Source organism: Mirounga leonina, unplaced genomic scaffold (genome assembly GCF_011800145.1).
Source record: "Mirounga leonina isolate KUSES-001 unplaced genomic scaffold, KU_Mleo_1.0 Mir_96, whole genome shotgun sequence".
Classification (NCBI taxonomy): domain Eukaryota; kingdom Metazoa; phylum Chordata; class Mammalia; order Carnivora; family Phocidae; genus Mirounga; species Mirounga leonina.
The window spans coordinates 3,077,636-3,100,136 of record NW_023270871.1 but is presented as its reverse complement, the minus strand read 5'-3'; the positions used below and the strand labels follow the sequence as shown (position 1 = coordinate 3,100,136).

At 36.8% G+C, this 22,501-nt stretch overlaps 1 protein-coding gene across 2 annotated transcripts in view; it reads right to left on the bottom strand.

Moving 5' to 3' along the window:
- The window catches only part of LOC118006400 (WD repeat-containing protein 70), a 296,166-nt gene that overhangs the window by 103,143 nt on the left and 170,522 nt on the right, over positions 1 to 22,501 (bottom strand). For both annotated transcript variants that reach the window (XM_034999023.1, XM_034999025.1), the window contains one exon: positions 12,154 to 12,328. In XM_034999023.1, the coding sequence (XP_034854914.1) occupies positions 12,154 to 12,328 (175 nt within the window). The remainder of the gene's footprint in view (positions 1 to 12,153; positions 12,329 to 22,501) is intronic.

Genomic DNA, 22,501 nt, shown 5'->3' with positions numbered 1-22,501 from the left:
GCCTCGAGCGAGCTGCTGAACCTTCCTCTGCTGGGTTTCAGTTTTCTCATTTAAAATATGTGGCTAATGGTAGTACCTCATAGTATGGTTCTGAGGGTCACATGAATTAACATATATATAAAGTACTTGGAACAGTGGTTGGCACAAAGTGTTCAGTAATTATTAGCTATTATTTATATCATATACTTTAAAAATCTATTAGAAAAAAGTGACTGAAAATACTTCTGACGCAAATAAGCATCACTCCATACTAAAGGCTAAAACAAATGGCCTATAACAACACATTTATTTGATAATAAAAAAGCTTAATTAACAGTAATCAAAAATTTAAAAACAAGAATAATGATAACTGAAAAAAAAACCACCTTAAGATAAAACCTATGATGATCTACCTGATAGCATCCATTCATTGACTCGACAAATATTTACAGGGAGCACATACTATATGTCATGCTCTTTTTAGGGATGGAAAAATAGCAAATAAGACAAAAAGTCCCTGAGCTTATGAAGCTTAGGTTAGGAGGAATGTGCAGACAAATGAAAAATAAAACAAAATAATTACACAGTGGTAAATGTTATAAAGACAATAACATATTTTAGGCAATGGAACAGAGATAAATGTTCAGGGAAAACAAGGGCACTATTCTAGCCAGAAATCTAGCCTTGCTCTAGAACTAGCCTTCTTTCCCCATATTCTCTACTATTACACTGCTTTGTGGTTCTTTGAGATGACATTTTGCCAGAGGTCAGAATGAGAAGTGAGCTGCCACAGCCAAGGCAATAAACTATGACAAAGGCCTACAAGCACAAGGGTAACAAGTACAAAGTCTCCGAGGCAGACAAGGCCTACTAGTATTTGAGGAATGGAAAGAGGCCAGCTAGTCTGGAGTTTAATGAGCATAAAGAAGAATGGCGGGTGAGATAGGGCACCTGGATGGTTCAGTCGGTTGAGCTTCTGATGACACTTGATTTCGGTTCAGGTCATGATCTCAGGGTCCTGAGATCGAGCCTCATGTCAGGCTCCCCACTCTGCAGGGAGTCTACTTTTCTCCCTCTCCCTCTACCCCTCCCCATGTTTGCACAGGCATGCACACACAGACTCTCTCTCTCTCTCAAATAAGTAAAATCAATCAATCAATCAATCAATCTTACAAAAAAAGAAGACGAAGAAGAATGGCAGGTGAGGTTGAAGAGACAGGCTGACACTAAATTCCTATACCATCTCACTATTTGAATCACCCCTTCCCTATCCAACTACTTGAGGTAATGTTAGGTCACTAACTGGACATTTCTGGGGGAAATTCACCAACACCGTAGGCCAAACTGAGGCAAAGCATTCTTCACTTATTAAAATGATGAGATTTTAAAATGGAAGATTGTTTCTTAAAAAACATTTGACAGGGTTTACACTCCTGGATAAATCATCTTCTGGTCCACTGTTCAAGAGCAGCACACAGGGAATAGCACCTGATTTGATTTTCAAGGAACGAAACCGCCACCAGCAGTTGGGGGCTTGCAGGAGAAGCACACAGGGCAGAGTGGTCAGTTTTGAGAAAGGTAGCAAGGCAGGACAGGATGATCAGGAGGGAACAAAGTATAATTAAGTCTGATTTTTTAAAAAAAGTTTTTCTATTTATGGAGAAAGTCGTGGGAGATATTCAAAGGCTGCTTAAAGATAAACTGAAAGGCTGTAGGTGTCAGTCAGAGGAAATGTGAACTATATTCAGTATGTGGTAAGCACTGAAGCAGTGTGTGCTGCATTTAATAGGATGTAAACTGGAACTGGGTATATCAGAGTGGATGGACAGAGAAGGGTGAAGATACCCAGAAACCCAGGTTGGAGATGATGCAAGTCTCAAGGAGAATGAAGGCAAAGGAGGTGAAACTGAGGGGGCAGATGTGAGGGCCACTAAAACACAGAATTTGTAAGATTGACACTGGTTATAGAAAAGGGAAATTAGCAGGAGAAGAGGTTGTTTCAAAGAGTGGATACTGTCAATAAGGAGAAGACAGACTGAAAAAAAGAGGAGAAAGGAGAAAAAGCTGAATTTGGTGCTTGGAAGTCTTACATTTTATTCTTCAAAACACTCAAAAAGATTACACAATATCTTATGATGCATCCCCAAAATATCAATTTTCCAGCTTCTCCAGGGCGTTTGAAAGCAAACTGGGGTCGGGTCACTGTTTTTGTTCACTGTGATATATGCCGAGCACCTAGAATAGTACTTGGACCAGAGAACATGCTCAATAACTTTTGTGGAATCAATGCTGTGATCTCTCCACCTCCCTTCTATCTACCAGTCCCTCTTGCTCCTTGTTTATGCCCCTATTGACCCAAGAGCCCACATTGAGCAACTATCTTACCAACATCCTTAATTATATGGCCCATTATCCTTCAGTTACATGTTTCCTATTTTTCTCTCTCTCTCAGATTTCTCAGGATCTTCTCTATAACCCTGAAAGTTCATGATGCAGAGCTTAATAGGACTCTTTTTCATTCACTGTACTGAGTATTTGATGAGCCCTTCCTATCTGGAAAATTCTGTTTTTTCAGTTCTGACCTTTTTTTGGGGGGGGGGGAGCAGGAGTAACTATTTCTTATCTAATTCCATCCTCCCTCCTCTACATTTTCTTTTTCTAGAATTTTCAAATCAAAATTGACCCTTTTAAAAGCCTATCATTCTCAGTATTTTATTCTGCTTTCTAGGAGATTTCTTTGACTCTATCTTTCAACACTCTTATGGATGTCCCCCCTAGTATCATCTATTTACTTTCCAAGAGCTCTTGCTTGAACTCTAAATGTTCAAAAAATTTTTGTAGTATTCTGCTTTAGTTTCTTGGTTGTCATATTTTCTCTTTTTTCTCTGGAATATTATAGGATTTTTTTTCTTAAAATTTTCTTCTGTTTTCTACATTGTCTCTCTCTCCCTTCTGAGTTATTCTGTTTCCTTTAATCTCTGTATTTCATATTAGAGGATTTCCTCAAATGTCTGATAACCCTCGTCTGTCCATTAATATAGAAGAGTAAAGCACTAAAAAGCTGATTAGAAACTCTATGTTAGGGGTGAAAATCTTGTAAAGGGCTAGACAGTAACTATTTTAGGCTTTGGGGCCTTATAGTCTGTTGCAACTCTGCTGCTGTAAGGCAAAAACAACCACAGACAATATGAAAATGAATAAGCAAGGCTGCTCTGATAAATCTTTATGACAATGAAACCTGAATTCACATAATTTTCATATGTCATGAAATATGTCATATTTTCACTTTTTAAATGTTGTATCATTGAAGCAGGCAGAACAATGCCCCCCAAAGATTTCCACATCCTAATTCCTTAAATTTGTGAATATGTTATTTTACATGCAAAAGGGGAATTAAGGTTTCAGACTGAACTGATATTGCTAAACTTATCTTAAAATAGGGAGGTGATCCCAGATTATTGAGTCAATCCAATGTAATCACAAGGGTCTTTAAAAGTGAAAGAGGGAAACAGAAAAGAAGGTCACCATGTTGTGATGTGAAAGGGCTCCACTCACTGTTGCTGGCCTGGAAGATGGAGGAAAGGGGCCATGAGCCAAGGAACGTGGGTGACTCTTACTAGCTGGAAAAGGCAAGAAGACAGATGTTCCCCTGAAGGCTCCAGAAAGGAACACAGCCCTTAACTACCTTAATTTTGGTCGAGGAAGACCTCTAACCTACTAAAGTGTAAGATAATAAATTTGTGCTGTTTTAAGACACTAAGTTTGCGGTCATTTTTACAGTAGCCATGAGACAACAATACAACCACTTAAAAATGTAAAAACCCTTCTCAGCTTGCAGGCCATAGGAAACCAGATGGTGGGCTATATTTGGCACATGGGCCATAGTTTGCTGACCCCTGGTATAGGCTCTTGAACCAACTGCCTGGGATGAAATCTCAATTCTGCCACTTACTAACTGTAATCTCTGGTAGGCAACTCAACCTCTTTGTGTCTTATTTCCTCATTTGCAAAGTGATGATAGTAACAGTACTTGCATCACAGGAATGTGATAAGGATTAAATGAAATCATGTAAAGTGTTTAAAATACCACCTACCCCACAGGAAGCACTCAGTAATTACCATTATAGTAACAATGGTGGTGAGGGGGGACACAGCTCTACATGAAGATGTTCCCCTTATCTCAGCTTTACCTGGAATATAGTCTCTAACACCCAGAAGTAATACTTTAGCGTTCTGTAGGGGTGAGGGAAGAAGAGGGAAGAACGGTGATATGGTTGCACACGACAGAGAAGGGAACGGCAGGGTAAGTCCATTTGTCGTTTACTGGCTGCTCCCGCCAATGCTGAGGTTTCTACTTTCTCTTGTTGGCTAAGTCAGTTACCATTCATGCATCTGGTTTCCAGCTTCCAAAAGTGTCATGAGTTCTCTTTTCTGCTGTCATCTCCCCTCTAATGCTCTTCATCCATGCTTTTAAAAATGCTTTTTCTGTCATTTTAGTGGGGTCAGGAGGGAGCAGAGCTGAATGTGTTTAATTTTTCCTGTTTAACTGCAAGTCTTAAAATGCAATTGCTCTATTATTACTGACTTCAAAAAACAAGGACAATAATCACTTATATTTAAAAGAAAATCTTCTGGGGCGCCTGGGTGGCTCAGTCGTTAAGCGTCTGCCTTCGGCTCAGGTCATGATCCCGGGGTCCTGGGATCAAGCCCCGCATCAGGCTCCCTGCTCCACGGGAAGCCTGCTTCTCCCTCTCCCACTCCCCCTGCTTGTGTTCCCTCTCTGGCTTTCTCTCTCTCTGTCAAATAAATAAAATCTTTAAAAAAAAAAAAAAAAAAAGAAAGAAAGAAAATCTTGTAACCTAACTTTTTCAAAAGCCAGTATTTTCTCATTTAAAAAATGTTGTTTCCAACAGTATACGACATTTTCTAAAAGCATTATAAGTAAAACTTTAAAGCTTTCATTAAAATAATTGACAAATTAGAACTTAACTTCAAGGCCTGCAAGTAATTTTGCACAGTTTTGATGATTATTTGTGCTGTGAGTCAGTGACATACCTCTGTGAAAAGTAAACTTCGAAAAATATGCGTGTTTAAAACACTACAGAACAATCTGTATGTCACATGTTTTCTCCTGAGTGTTTATTTAAAAAGGTAATTTTAGTTCATACATCTACTCAGGCACACTAACCAGTGGGTACATAACATTCTCATTAATTGATGGTGACTGTATTTTCATACACTGAATGATGGCTATAACAGGGATCTACATTCTCATCTTTCTAAGCCACACCTTTAGTCACCGAGAAATCTGTGAAACGTATGACACTTTCACAATCTGAGTTCAATAGCATCCTGAGATCTAACTTTACCAGTCTACAAAAACTGTAAGCTGACTAGGGGCTAAAGAGAAAAAGGAGGAAGAAGACCAATAGCTATTGAGAACCTGTTATGTGCAAGTCCCATTCTGGGTACTTTTAATATATTACCTAACATGTTCCTCAAAATAATCTGACAAGATGGGGATCATGCCCTCATTTCCTGAATAAGGAAAATGACATATAGAATACTCAAGAAACCCAGGAATGATAGACAGAAAGCCCTGAGTAATGTATAATGTGATTTATGTCTCAGGTGTCATTTACAAACTGTGCCATAGAAGTATGCAATTGGTATTTAGCTGTCCATATTTTCTAGACTCCCAGTATTAGGCCTAATGAAGAGAAAAAAATCTATATTTGAATTTTTAACAATGCTCTTTATATATTTTTTTCAGAGAAACAGCATGTTTTCTCAAAGGAAGATACCAGAAAATTTTTTCTAAACAATTTGCTTTATAAATTGCTTAATAATACCATTTTCCCCTCTATAATGTACTTTGCTCCCCCATATAGTCAATATCTTGCCGCTTTAACTTGAACTCATATTGGCTAAATGCTTTGAATCACTGTTAAATGACCGACCTTCATGTAAAGAAGGGAGAAGACACCTGGAGGAGGGCATGAACCTGGACTTGCTTGCAAGCACAGTGTTGGCCACTGGAAGTCATGTTTAACTCATGAAAGCCTTTTAATGACATCACTATGAGAAAGATAAAGGACACTCAAAGAGTACAGAGAAATCAAATCTCAAAAAGCTCTCCATGCATTATTCCCAAGGTTGATAGCTAAAGCGGTATGTCACAAAAATTAAAACACAAGACTAAAAGCAACTGTTTTGGGCTGAAATAGTTTCAAAGGGAAATTTTTCAATGAAATTTGACTTATTCACATTTGTAGATGATAATAAATGATAAATAACTGTGTAATGAAATGTTTTCCAAAGCAAAGTTATGGGACATTAAAACTGCACAACAAATGACAAATTTGTCACAAAACAAGATTGGAAATAAGGACAAAATACTATATGCTAAAAATATTTCAAAGTATTATTCTTTTTAAAATCTCCAAAATCTGCAATATCAACGGGTTAACACTCTATTTAAGGGAAGTCTGGAATGTTCTAATTGTACAAATGAGAAAGATGAGGTAGATATTAAGAACCCTCCTTCACAAAATTCATCCTTCTCACTAATACTCTCTGTTAGTATATGTACTTAGAGATAATTCTGATACTCCATGCGAGTAAATAGTGTTTTTTTCCTTAGTGGCTATCAGAGCTTCATAAGAATGTCCAAAAAGCAGGGGGAGAAAAAAAACTATCCATAAAAAAATTACTACAGAATGTAGCTAACCAATAGTATGAGAATTTGGCCTGAACTTGGTTTACATGACGTGTGAAAGAAGAAGGATCAAAGCTGTATTATGGAAATTTAATAGAAAATACCACGAAAAGCAAATCTTTAAATCTCAAAAATACTCCATAAAATACAGGCACAGCAGATAGTGACCAATAGTGAGGAATGATTTCTGTGAGACTTTAAGCAACTTTTTTTTTTTTAAAGATTTTATTTATTTATTTGACAGAGAGAGACACAGCGAGAGAGGGAACACGAGCAGGGGTAGTGGGAGAGGGAGAAGCAGGCTTCCTGTGGAGCAGGGAGCCCGATGCGGGGCTCGATCCCAGGACCCTGGGATCATGACCTGAGCCGAAGGCAGACGCTTAACCGGCTGAGCCACCCAGGCGCCCCGAGACTTTAAGCAACTTAAAGGTACCCAGGGACTCAAGTGCCACCCCTCCCACAAAACATTCTTTCTATTCTGCTTTATTTTCCTTGTGGCACTTGCCATTATCTGAAATTAGCTTGATGGTGATTTTAAAAGAAAAGATTCAAAACATTCTGAGCAGTAACAATCTCAAAAGAGCCTTTCAATGTGACTACTTTGACACAGAATAGCCCTTGTTAGGTTGGTTAGTCAAATAACAGCATTATTACTCTGTAATCCCAACTGATCCCATTGGTTATCTAAATTCCATACCTCTCAGAGGTCTTGACTCTGACTACCTACCTTGACCCTCTAAGCCTTCCCTAACTGTTCCATATTCTGGGCACTATACAAGGTAGCATCTGATTATACATTATCTTACAGATGGTTCTCTTTTTTACAAACTACTTAATGGGTTTAAAATTCTTTTGTCTCATTCTTAGTGAGGTGGTAGGTGTTCCAAAATATCAGGTGAAATGTTCCTAGCTAGCTAGCTAGCTAGAGATACAGAGATACGGAGAAAAGTACAGAAAAATACATACCAGGTAATTTACAAGCATTATGGGGTAGAGAGAGAATAATGAGAGCAAAGAAGTTTCAATAAAAATAAATTTTTTGGGAAGTGTATCTTTCACGTCTGTAAAATTATGATCCCATTTAAATAAATAAATTAGAGCTCTACCTATTCACTTACAAGTACAAAAAGCAAACTGCAAATTCTCTCCCTATATAAAAACAAAACCTTTTAATATATGTTTATACACACAAATAAAGGGAAAGGTGAAAAAGGACATAAATCAACCTAAGCTTAACATGGGTTATCTGACAGTGACTGGAGACATTTAAAGATCTGTAGTGCACTGGATCTAAGCTACTACTGGTGACTTTATTTCCCATAGTCTCTCTCCTTTACACCTGTTCTCTTACACACTGAGGGGCTTCATTTGTCCAGAAACTTATCTCCCAACGTCATTACTAGTTCTTGCCTGAACTCTTCTCTGATCCATACCAACCATTCTCTAGGATGGCTGATAGTATGGGCACTGATCAGCCACTGAGCTGGAGAAATGTCTCTGCAATATCTCTTAGGCTTGAAGTTTTCCTGATAGGGGGTTGTAGTATGTGGTCATTTTCCTAAAAGGCACAGCCCCAGAATCTAGGCAGGGAATGCAGGCAAAAGGAGAAGTAAGAGGCAGTCAGGTGGAGAGCAGGTCAAGCTGCTGCTGACAGTACGCTACTGCCAAATAAAACAACTTCAAATAGTATTCCTTCCCATCACCTGTGTCTATGGAAGGCAAAAATAAATAAATAAATATGAGACAGATTCCTGCCAAAATCTTAGTTTATAAATAGTGATTGCAATACAAGTAAATACAGCATGTTCTTTTAGTAAAGGGTCTAGCATATTGTAGAATCTTAATAGATATTAAAGAACAGCAACACTGCTTTGAAAAAAAAAAATATATGTCCAAAGAATTTGCTATGTGTTTTTATACAAACAGAAGTCATTAGATATTCAGGGGCACCTAGGTGGCTCAGTTGTTAAGCATCTGTCTTTGGCTCCCAGGGTCCTGGGATCGAGCCCCGCATCGGGCTCCCTGCTCAGCAGGAAGCCTGCTTCTCCCTCTCCCACTCCCCCTGCTTGCATTTCCTCTCTCGCTGTCTCTCTCTGTCAAATAAATAAATAAAATCTTTAAAAAAAAAAAAAAGATATTCATGAGACCATATAACATTGGAATATTTTAAAAGGCAGAAATTAGACTTGAGAGCCATGAAAATAGCTTTTAAAAATCTACCTGTGTTAATACAGATTGTGTATTTATACATCATTAAGGATATACCAAAAATAGGGGTGCCTGGGTGGCTGTCATTAAGCGTCTGCCTTCGGCTCAGGTCATGATCCCAGGTCCTGGGATCGAGCCCCGTGTCGGGCTCCCTGCTCGGTGGGGAGCCTGCTTCTCCCTCTCCCACTCCCCCTGCTTGTGTTCCCTCTCTCGCTGTGTCTCTCTCTGTCAAATAAATAAATAAAATCTAAAAAAAAAAAAAGGATATACCAAAAATTACCTCAGTCTATTTCTCCCCTACCCCTTCTCTATCTCTTATTTCATTGTGGTTTCATATAAATAGAAGGGTTTTTTTATGTTGCTATTTTTAAATGTCTTCCCAGAAATAAACTGACAACCTTATTTTGTTACCTTTCCAGAATATATTCATTCATTCATTCAACAAATCATTATTGAAGATCTGCAGTACAACAGGTATTGTTCTTTGCTCTGTGAATAGAGCAGGGAACAAAACAGACAATAATCCTTTCCCTGTGGAGCCAATATCCTACTGGAGGTAAATAGCCAATAAATCAGTATGTAAAATATATAGTAGAGTATGTCAGATACTGATCAGCATGATGGAAGAAAATAAGAAGGATAGAGAATGCCACTGGTGGGGAGAAGGCTGCAATTTTAAATGTAGGGTGAAGTCAGGGAGACCTTGCTGAGAAGAGAAAATGTGAGCAAACAACTAAAAGATGTGAGGAGGGAAAGCCATATGAACATGTGGAAGCATGTTGCAGGCTGAGAGGACTTCTGCCTACATCGAACCCGAGTCAGGGTGCACGCTGTTACCTCTCCAATGTCACCTCCCACCATTTTGCATCTCCCTCACCTACTCCAACCACACACTAGCTTTCTTGCCACTGCTCAGCTATATGCTGGTGAATGGGGGCTGAGGGACCAAGGAGGCAATGCAGACCTGTAGCAGCTCCTCTGAAAAGCTCTTCTCTCAAATTGACAGGCCATCATCACATGACTGAAAGGGACGTTGGGCAAACAAACACTCCTCTTGAGCAGCACTTTCCAACAGAACTCACTGCAATGATGGGAATGTTCTTTATCTGTGCTGTTCGGTAAGGAGCACAGAACTAGACACATGTGGCTATTTGGTACTTGAAAAGTGCCATGTGACTAAGGAACTGAAATTTTCATCGTAAATTTTAACAGTCAAATGTGGCTAGTGGCTACCATACTGGCCAACATAATTCTAGAGTAGAGGTAGGTCTTAAGAACACAGGAATTTATCACTAATAGACACCTTACTTCTAAAAAAGAAATATTACATTTAATTTGCTAAATTCTCTAATGAGAATTCTATGCTTAAGTAGGGCACTTATGATAGTTTTACTTAATTGTCACAAAACACACACATGTGTTAATTACTACTTACCATGTAATTCTCTCGCTACTGCATGGAAAAACTACTGCTATTAGGCTTTTTTATCTCAGCTTTAGTGTATCCCTGCAGATAATTTATTATTGCTGAAGCAGTAATTAAGAAATTTTGTAAAATTCTGTTCTTAAATCAAGCTGTATTTCCTGCAAGCTTTTTCTTCTCAATCTGATTTGTCTTTAGCTGACTATATTTACATGCAAATGTAAAAATATGAATAAATATAACAAACAGGATGTGGTATAATAAGCTATAACTTCATGTACTATTAAATTCTAACAAAACAGAACCAAAGACTATAATTAGGCAAAAGAGCTTAAAAGATTTTTTGGGGGGAGGGGTAAATTGACATTTAAACAGCTTTATTTTTTACAAAAATGGAAATAGAAGATAGTCATTATTTTAGGAGATATGCAAAGCCAATCTTTAAAAACTATACTCAACTTTATAAGAATATGTGGGTTCTAAGAACGTGTTTCGTATATGCACTATACAAAACACGTCACTATCAAAGCTACACAAGGAAACTTCATGACTCAGAGTTTTTATGCTTAATCCAACAGCACCCAGAGACGATGAAAGCCAGTTACTAAAAAATTTATTGCTTGGTTAAAACTCAGTTTACAATTCAAAGGATTTTTAAAATCTCTGTGCTGTTATGAAGCTTTATGGGGTTTACAATGGAAATGAAAACAGAAATAAAAAGATCTGACAAACAGAAAATGCCAAAGATATTTCCAGCATTATCAACATGGATTCTTTTTTCCCTATCATTATTTTTTACCTTATTCCAAGACAAATGATTTTAACCCATCTGCCTAAAAAGACAACTATGTCTCCTAGGGTCCCTTTCAAAATGTAAATGTCTGATGGCCAATTTTATTTGAAAGAATATTATTTCTATAATTTTTAAAAAGAACTAGAATATAAACTCCAAATGGCAGGACTTTTTTTATAATCTGCAGTATTCCCAGTGCCTACAATAGTGCCTGCCATCTAGCAGAGGTACTTAATAAATTCTAACAAATTTACTAAATTAATCATTTATCAGAATCTTTTATTAAAATAAAGATAACCAAATAGTATTATAACAGTGTAGATTTTCATTTTAACATTGGTAATATAGAATCATTCCACTTATCAAAAAGTCTTGTTATACCATCTCTACATAGAACAAAACCCTTTCTAAAGCTTATTGGTAATTCTCAGAATTAGCCAAAGACTTTCATATTCATTATTTTGCATAATTATTTACATAGAATTCTGTGATTCCTTCCAATTCAAAAATTTATTTATTCTAATAATGACCTAAAACTGTAAAATAAAATCTGAAACCTACTCAAATGGAACATCATGGAATGGTAAAACAAAATATTATTTAAATTACTACAAAAATAACTGGAAAACAACTAATGGACCATCCTAGACATTTCATGGTTTTCTTAAATCTTTTAAAGGATATTTTCTAGTACTCTGCTTAGTCTTGTTTTACACTACTATCAAATCCTTTGCTTTCAAAATCAAGTACACTGAGACACCAAATAATAAAACTGCCCTATGCTTTTTAAATTTTATACCAAAAGATCTACTTTATTTAAAAAAAAAAAATCTAATACGCATTGGAAAATACTGAGCTGGAATGTTGCTGAAATGCTGTTTACTGCAAATGTCCCAATGTTTTATCAACTAACACTGAAGTTTAAGTTAGGGCTAAACTCAGGAAACTGACCTTCATAATATTTTAACATGATGTTTGTCTTTATAAGGTGGTTTTCTTCTAAGAAAAGCGGACTTAAATGTCTTGACTTACAGTCAAATTTCGGTCCCAGATCTGTATGCTTCCATTCTGGCAGGCAGCTGCTATGAGGTTTCCATCTCTACTATATGTGCACGTGGTGGGAATTACTTTTTTGCCCTGCATTGTCCGTGGTTTAAACACACTTCTTTGCTTCCTTGGATTTTCAACTTCCCACGTCCTCACAGTCCTAAAAACAATAAAGAAATTTTCATTTACAAAAAAGAGAGGAGTTTAAAACTCAGAAGAGCTCATAAAAACTGCTTTACCTCTTAAGCATATAAATCTAAAAATTATTTTAAAATAAAATGTGTCCTGTAAAACATTCTCCATTTATAAATGAAGTTACTCACTGCAATAAAGTGAACCATATGAATCATGTTGTCTTCAAATCAAACAGCAAGTAGCAAATTCTACTTCAAATCTATCAGTTTTAAGTTCTGACCCTCTACAACAGTGGCCTCTAAACAATTCTGACTATACACTCTGATCAGTAAAACTGTTGAATATAAACCTCCTATACACACACATTAATTTCTAAATTACTTACATGTGTTAATGTACTGTTATATAATACACACCAGAAAACACACTGAAAAAAATAAGTCACTAGAGAATGATGTCCCACTCTACAGCCAAGGCAAAGATCTCATGCCTCTAGGGGAGAAGCAGAAACAAAATTGTCTGCTCCTGAGTTTTCAACAAGTAACAAGAAACAGCAGTCTAGGGCTGGGGGAGACACGGAGAACCCTCCTGCTCACAGTCCCAGGCAAAGGAGCACGGCCACTAAGGAAAGCTAAAACAAGATCCTTAGGACCCGGGGCGGGGGGTGGGGTGGGGGACCAGAAAACCAAAGATGAGTTCAACAAATTAAATTCTTGGCAGAAACTAACCAAGCCAAAGCACTATGGAACGACATCTCTAAAGTTCTAAAAGAAAAAAAAAGTCAATCTAATATTCTATAGGCAGCAAAAATATATTTCAAAAATATGGTAAAGATTTTTTCAGATGAATGAAAGCTGAGATAATTCATTTCCTTCAGACATGTACTAAAAGCAATGTTAAAGGAAGTTCTTCAAGGAGGACAAATATGATACAAATGGAAATCTGAATCTACACAAAGAAATGAAGAGTGCCACAAATGGTAAAAATGAAGATAAATTTAAAAGACATTTTAAAAAGTGTTTAAATCTCTTTAAAAGATAAATGGCTGAAGTAAAACAATGTATTGTTAAGATTTACAGCATATGTTCAAGTAAAATGTATGTCAACAATAGCACAAAGGTTGGGAGGAAGACATGGAAGTATAGTTTTATACCATACTTGAAATGATATAGTATTATTTGAAGAGAGATTTTGATACATTAAAGATATATATTACAAACCCTAGAGCAATTGCTAACATATTTTTATAGTAAATATGTAATAACAGAGATAAAATGGAAATGAAATAAAAACAGGAAGGGATAATAAAGAAGAACTAAGGGATAAACATAAAACAAACAGCAACATGGTGGGTTTAAATCCAATCTCATAAAAAATTACATTAATTAGAAATGACCTAAAAACTTTTAATTAAAAGGCAAAGATTGTCGGGGCGCCTGGGTGGCTCAGTCATTAAGCGTCTGTCTTCGGCTCAGGTCATGATCCCAGGGTCCTGGGATCGAGCCCCGCATCCGGCTCCCCGCTCCGCGGGAGGCCTGCTTCTCCCTCTCCCACTTCCTCTGCTTGTGTTCCCTCTCTGGCTGTGTCTCTCTCTGTCAAATAAATAAATAAAATCTTAAAAAAAAAAAAAAAAGGCAAAGATTGTCTGATGGGATTAGGTAAAAGCAAGACCCAGCAGATTCTGTCTTTTAAAAAGACACAAAAAATGGGGGCATCTGGGTGGCTCAGTCAGTTAAGCATCCAACTCTCGGTTTCCACTCAGGTCATATCAGGGTCCTGGGATCAAGCCCATGACGGGCTCCATGCTCAGTGCAGAGTTTGCTTGGCCCTCTCCCTCCTCCTCTACTCCTCTCCCCAGCTCACATACATGCATGCTTTCTCTCTCTCTCTCTCTCTCAAATAAATAAGTTTACCATACATTACATCATTAGTTTTTGATGTAGTGTTCCATGATTCATTGTTTGGGTATAATGTATGGTGATTAACATAACATAGTAAAAGAAAAAACAACAACAAAACAAAACAAAACAAAAAAATAAATAAATTTAGAAAATAAAAATAAAATAAATAAAATCTTTTTTAAAAAATATACACAAACGTGGGGCGCCTGGGTGGCTCAGTCGTTAAGCGTCTGCCTTCGGCTCAGGTCATGATCCCAGGGTCCTGGGATCGAGCCCCGCATCGGGGTCCCTGCTTGGCGGGAAGCCTGCTTCTCCCTCTCCCACTCCCCCTGCTTGTGTTCCCTCTCTCGCTATATCTCTCTGTGTCAAATAAATAAATAAAATCTTTAATAAAAAAAAATACACAAACGTTTAAATATAAAGACTTAGATAGATTAGCAGTAAAAAGATGGGGGGGAAATGTGCTAGGTGACCATAATCAAAAGAAAGCTGGAGTAACCAACCGTATTAATGTCCAACAAAGTGGACTTCAGAACAAGGAATAAAACTAGAGACAAAGAGCAAACTTTCATAATGCTAAAGAGTCAATTGATCAAGAAGACATAACAATCCTAAATGCATATGCTAGTAATAACAGAGCTTCAAAATATGAAAGCAAACTTAAGAGAAATAAAATTAAATATAGCAAATCTATATTTATATTTGTATACTTCAACATTCCTCACTCAGTGACTGATAGAACAAGTAGACCCATCCCTACCCCCCCAAAAAATCAGTAAGGATACAGAAGTCCTCAAAAACAATACCAAACAAGTTGAGCTAATTGACATTTATATAACACTTCACCCAACCACAACTGAGTGTGAATTCTTTTCAGGTGCACACTGAACATACTCTGGGTCATAAAGCAAATATAAACAAATAAAAATGACCAATTTAGTGAGGTCACAGGATACAAAGTCAATAATGAATTTTATTTCCATAGACTAGCAACAATTAAATGTTGAAATTATGAAAATAATACCGGGCGCCTGGGTGGCTCAGTTGGTTAAGCGACTGCCTTCGGCTCAGGTCATGATCCTGGAGTCCCAGGATCGAGTCCCGCATCGGACTCCCTGCTCGGCAGGGAGTCTGCTTCTCCCTCTGACCCTCCCCCCTCTCATGTGCTCTCTCTCATTCTCTCTCTCTCAAATAAATAAATAAAATCTTTAAAAAAAAAAAGAAAATAATACCATTAATAATGATATGAATAAACATGGAATCTCAAAAGAGGTATAGTATCTGTGCAATGAAAACCATAAAATATTTCTGAGAGAAATGAAAAAAGATCTACATGTATGAGAAGATACACTGTATTATGCTGAGCAAAATAAGTCAATGAGAGAAAGACATGTATCAAATGACCTCACTGATATGAGGAATTCTTAATCTCAGGAAACTGAGGGTTGTTGGGAGTGGTAGTGGGTGGGATGGGGTGGCTGGGTGATAGACATTGGGGAGGGTATGCGCTATGGTGAGCACTGTGAATTGTGTAAGACTGTTGAATCACAGACCTGTACCTCTGAAACAAATAATACATTATATGTTAAAAAAAAAAAGAAGAAGAAGAAGATAGCAGGAAGGGAAAAATGAAGGGGGGGAATTGGAGGGGGAGACAAACCATGAGAGACTATGGACTCTGAGAAACAAACTGAGGGTTCTAGAGGGGAGGGTTGTGGGGGGATGGGTTAGCCTGGTGATGGGTATTAAAGAGGGCACGTACTGCATGGAGCACTGGGTGTTATACGCAAACAATGAATCATGGAACACTACATCAAAAACTAATGATGTATGGTGATTAACATAACATAATAAAAATAATAATAAATAAATAAATAAGATACAGTGTATTCATGGGTTGGAAAAGTCAGTACTATTAAGATTTCAATTCTCTCCTAATTAATCTTTTGATTCAACACAATTTCAATAAAAGATCCAGCAGAGTTTTTTTGAGATAGAAATTGGGTAAGGTAATTCTAAAACTTATATGTAAATGCAAACAACTTGGACTGCCTATACAATTTTTTATTTATTTATTTATTTATTTTAAAGATTTCATTTATTATTTGAGACAGAGAGAATGAGAGACAGAGAGCATGAGAGGGAGGAGGGTCAGAGGGAGAAGCAGACTCCCTGCCGAGCAGGGAGCCCGATGCGGGACTCGATCCCGGGACTCCAGGATCATGACCTGAGCTGAAGGCAGTCGCTTAACCAACTGAGCCACCCAGGCGCCCTGCCTATACAATTTTGAAAAAGAACAAAACTAGGGAATTCACTCTACCGAAGTTCCCATATTAGCTTCTAAATCCCACATTATAACACCAATCACATAAGTTGTAATTACACATATTAATATCTACTCCTTCTACAAAAAGAGCTACTTGAGAGCAAGGGCTCTCTCTCTCTCTTATCTTTGTGGGCCTTATCTTTGTATGCACCATCTCTTAAACATAACAGGAACACAACACCTACTTGGTCTTCAACAAATGTTTGTCAAAAAATAAAAAAAAATTCACTGCCTATCTAAGCATTTTAGAAATCAACTTAATGGGGTATAACTAACATACAATAAATACAATTGATTTTTAAATGTATAGACTTCAGATAGCCAGCATTTTCTGTCAAGTATTTATGATTTATTCCAAATGATTTGGGGATTTTTTTAAATAACTTCTGCCTATTTCCCCCTAAACTCTGAGAACTTACTCAACTGCTTAACATTACCAAACCCTAGTTTTCAGAGCTGTCAAACCCATGCCTGACATAAGATTGCACCGACTGCATTTTAGGAACTACTGGCTAGCAAAATGTAAGTTCAAGTAAGAGTTTAGAAACAGTACACACAGAAACAACAGAAAGGCACCTTGGAATTCCAGAATTTAAAGCAACCCATTGGGGAGCCAGGAGACTCAGAGTTATAAGATACTCTGACAGATAGATGCCATTAACAGTGTGACAGATACTGGTAGCAGCATAATCCAAGATCCATTCTCCTTTCTTCTCAGTTAAAGTCTGTATTTCCTAGCCTCTCTTGTAGCTAGATGTGATGAAATGTGGAAATAAAGCTTTGACCAATGCAGTATAAATGGAAGGCTATCATAGGATTTTGGGAAGTTCTCAAAAAGAAGGTTGCAGACCCTTCTTCAACCCTTCCTGTTTACTCCATCCTCTGCCAGCAATCTTGATGTGATGCTGGGCTCAAGTAGCATCTTATCAGACCAACAAACTAGAAGGTACCCTGATCCTTGATGACACTACAGCCATAAACCAACTCTGGAGTACCTATGTCTAGACTCCTCTTACTGAAAGATAGATAGATGACAGACAGATAAATCGAAAGAAAGAGGTGGTTGGGAGAGAAGGAGAGGGAGGGAGAAAGGAGGAAGGGAGAGAGGAAGGAAGGAAGGGAGGGAGGGAAGGAGGGAGGAAGGGAGGAAGGAAGAAGGGGAGGAAGGGAGGGAAGAAAAAATTTATTGGGGTATAACATACAATGAAATTCATCTGTTTAAATGTACAGTTGTGAGTTTTAAGAAAGGCATAGTTATATCATTCCAAAAAGTTTCATTTGTGTTGCCTCTTTGTAGACCACTCCTTCCCTTCCCAGCTTTAACCCTTGGCAACTACTGACCTGTTTTGTATCCCTAGAGTTATGACTTTTCCACTATTATATAATGGGAATAATACTGCATATAGCTTCTGAGTCTGGTTTCTTTAAGTATCTGAGTTTTATATATATCTCATTAGTCCATTCCTTTTTGCTAATGAGTAACATTCCACATATGGATATACTACATTTTGTTTACCCATTTACCAAATAAAGGTTATTGGGCTGTTTCCAGTTTGATGTGATTATGAATAAATCCACTATAAATATTCATGTGTAGTTTTTTTATTGTTTCTTTGTTTTTGTAAAAATAAGTTTTCATATCTCTTGGCTAAATACCTAGAAAGGGGATTACTGATCATATGCGAAATAAATGTTCAACTGTATAAGAAACTGCTAAACTTTTCCAAAGAGACTATTTCATTTTGCATTCCCACCAGCAACATATGAGAGTTCTAACTACCCCCACAAAAATATGATCAGTTGGTTTTTTTTTTTAAGTCATTCTAATAGGTAGGTTTTGGTAATTTGATTTTAATTTACATTTCCTATATGATTAATAATGTTGGGGATCTTTCCATGTATCTTTGCCATCCATTTCTCTTTTTTGGTGATGTGTCTCTTCAAATTTTTTGCCCATTTCAAATTTTTGTTGTTTATTTCCTTATTATTGTATTTTGAGAGTTCTTTATATATTCTATATACAAGTTCTTTATCAGATATGTGGGATTTTTTTTATGAAATATACTATAATTTATTCATTATTATGTACCAGTTGCTTTGCTAAATTCTTTATATACATATTTTTTGTTTTTTTTATTATGTTGTTAGCCACTGTATAGTACATAATTAGTTCAGATACGTGTTTAGCAAATATTTTCCAAGTCTGTAACTTGCCTTTTTAAATAGTCTTTCAAATAGCAGATGTTTTAGATTTTGATAAAGTCCTTTTATCAAATTTTGTAATACCATGTTGAAGAAATCTTTGCCTACCCAAGGTCATAGAAATTCTATGTTTTCTTCTAGAAATTTTACTTATTTTTTTAAAAGATTTTATTTATTTATCAGAGAGAGATAGAGCACAAGCAGGGGGAGCAGCAGGCAGAGGGAGAGGGAAAGCAGGCTGAGCAGAGAGCCCAACGTGGGGCTCGATCCCAGAACCCTGGGATCATGACCTGAGTGGAAACCAAGAGTTCGATGCTTAACCGAATGAGCCACCCAGGCGCCCCTTCTTCTAGAAATTTTATACTTTAAAGTTTTACAACTAAGTAGTTTTACAACTGAGTCTATGATCTATTTAAATTAGTTTTTATATCTGGTACAAAGCTGAGGTTCATTTGGATGGATGGATGGATAGATAGATAGATAGATAGATAGATAGATAGATAGATAGATATTGACACATAGATATCTCAATTGTCCCAGCACCATTTATATCTGAGAATTATAAAACCTTACTCCTACTGAATGTATTCTGTATAGCTTACTTGTCTCTTATCTCTATTCACTTTGCTTCCCATAGTTGAGAAATACCTCGTGTGTCTTTTCTTCCTGCCCTTGGCTCAACAACAGTGGAGATAAACTATGATGATTTCTCTTTTTTTATAACTGAACATCTCCAAAAGTCAGATACTACTTTAAAATTTGATATAAAAGGTCCCACACCAGTATAAAATATCATTATCATTATCTGGCTCATTTAAAGTTCTTCATCACTAAAAACTGGGATAACAATACAAACAATAAGGGGATTAAATGAGATTAGGGATGTAAACGTGTCTGGGACAGTACTTGGAACACAGTAGGCACTCAATAAATACTAGTTCCTTTCTGCTCTTTCTCTTAGACTATAAATAAAATATTAAAGCTAAAAAAAACAACAATTAAGTATGGTCCATTTGTTTCAGTGGTATATTAACAGGTTGAGCTAGTTATCAAAAATAACAGAAAGGGAAAACAAGCAACTAACCTAGCATATAGATGTGTGAAACATAATTTACATAGCATCTGATACTGACTAATTACACTATGGTTTTATGGCTCTGATTCTCTGAATCTATGCCTAAAAAAAAAAAAATGGATGCTAAAGTGCTAGGCCATTAGGTATCTGTCTAAACATTTTATGCTGAAGAACACATATTTTGAAACTTGGAGTGAGATCTGGTCTTGTAAAATTAAAACTGTGCTTCATAAAAAAGATTTAAAAATAGAAGAAGGATCTGCCTGGGCCTTTCTAGACACACAATGAAAACACCAGAAGACAAGAAAAAGACACAGGTGGGGTCATTACATTGCCCCAGGCACAAATGCTTTCTGTCTTAAAATTTTGAGTTCTTTCCAGATACAAGTTCTAAACTTTCTGGCATCAGCTACATAAATGCATCACAGCATTTGGCAGAAATCAAGGGAAGCATTAATTTTGCATGGAAATCACTTAAGAGATCTTGGTTTCTCGAAAGACTACACAAGCAACTTGAGTGATGTAAAAGCCTGAAACTTGCCGGCTCTCTTGGCAAAGTCAACAAGAATGACCTTCTTTTCAAAAATGGCCAAATATGAAAGTATAGAAATTCCAGAAATAGGAAAACTGTTCTAGCTTCTATATAAACCCACAATAATCCTTACAAACACATGTAATTCACATATACACACAGCAATTGCAATAAGAATACAACTGCATTCACAAGAAATATACTTGGTGCTAATGCTTTATACTTACCATTATTAAAGTTAGGCCTTATGAAATCTAGAGTTAGACTAAGGGATAAATGCTGCAATAAATAACCACTTACACCCTTACATTTATGGCCAATTGATTTTCAACAAAGATGCCAAAACAATTCAGGGAAAAAGAACTGTTTTGAAAAAGTCATTTCAAAAAATGCTGCTGAGGCAACTGTATATCCTTATGCAAAAAGGTGAATATGGACCTTTACTTCACATCATACAAAAATTAACTCAAAATAGATCACAGACATAAATTTAAAACTCTTAAGACATGACATTAGATTACAAAATGATTTCTTAGATACTACATCAAAAGCACAATAAAAGGAAAAAAGGTAAGTTGGATGGCATTAAAAATGTGTGTACTTCAAAAGATACTATGAAGAAAGTTTAAAGAGAAGTCATAGATTTGGGAAAAGTATTTATAAATCATATACCTAACCAGGGACTAGGATCTAGAATATTTAAAGAAACTGGAATCCTCGTCCATTACTGGTAGGAATGTAAAATGGTGGAGTCTTTCCGGAAAACAATTTGGCAGTTTTGTAAAATATTAAACATAGATTTACCACATGTCTCAGCAATTCCACTCCTAGGCATCCACGAAAGAGAAGTGAAAACATACCCCCATGCAACAACTTTAACAGGAATGTTCATAGAAGCAATATTCATAACAGCCAAAAACTGGAAACCCAATGTCCATCAGTTGATGAATGGATAAACAAAATGTGAAATACAATGGAAAACTATTTAGCAATAAAAAGTAACAAAGTATTGACACATACTACATATGACTATTCCTGAGTCTGCCATAACAAATTACAAACTGGGGCACCTGGGTGGCTCAGTCGTTAAGTGTCTGCCTTCAGCTCAGGCCATGGTCCCAGGGTCCTGGGATCGAGCCCCACATCGGGCTCCCTGCTCCACAGGAAGCCTGCTTCTCCCTCTCCCACTCCCCCCTGCTTGTGTTCCCTCTCTCGCTGTATCTCTCTCTATCAAATAAATAAATAAAATCTTAAAAAAAAAAAAATTACAAACTAGGTGACTTAAAACAACAAAAATTTATTCTTTCACAGTTTTGACGGCCAGTAGTCCACTCCTTCTGGAAGCTCTAGAGGAGAATTCTTCCTTGCCTCTTCCAGCTTCTCAGGCCTATCAGCATTAGTCCTCTTCAGTGACTTATAACCACACCACTCCAATCTCTCCCTCGATCTTTACATGACCTTCCCCTCTGTGTGTCTTCTATTTTTCTGTCTCATAAAGATACTTGTCATTAGATTTAAGGCCCACCTGGATAATCCAGAATGATCTCATCTTAAGATCCTTAACAATTACATCTCTGAATACACCTTTTCCAAGCAAGGTAACATTCACAGGTTCTAGTAATTTGACATCTTTTTTGGGGGGGGGGGCGCTCCCATTCAACCCACTACATACTATAATATGGATGAACCTAAAAACACATTATGCTAAATGAAAGAAGCTAGATACAACAAGTCATATATATCATACATGAACCCATTTATCTGAAAGCAGATTAGTGGTTGCCTAGGGCTGGGGGTAGGAAAAGGGAAGGACTGAACATGACTTCCTTTTAGGGTAATGAAGATGTTATAAGTTAGGTTGTTGTTATGGCTGCACAACTCTGTAAATATATTAAAAATCATTTAATTTCCCCACCCTCTTCTAGTTTCAGCTAGAATCAGTAGAGCTAAGTCCTCATTAAATTCCTAAAATGATCATCAGTAATTAAACATGCCTGAAGACCACTCTAGGAAAACTCAGATGAGAAAGTTGACCAAATGGAATTAAAAGAGACTTTCAATTTAAAATATATACCAATATTTCTTATTAGATAAAATTTACTCCCTAATCTTATAAACCAAATTACTTAATGGAGGAGAAAAACTCATGAAGCACCACCCAG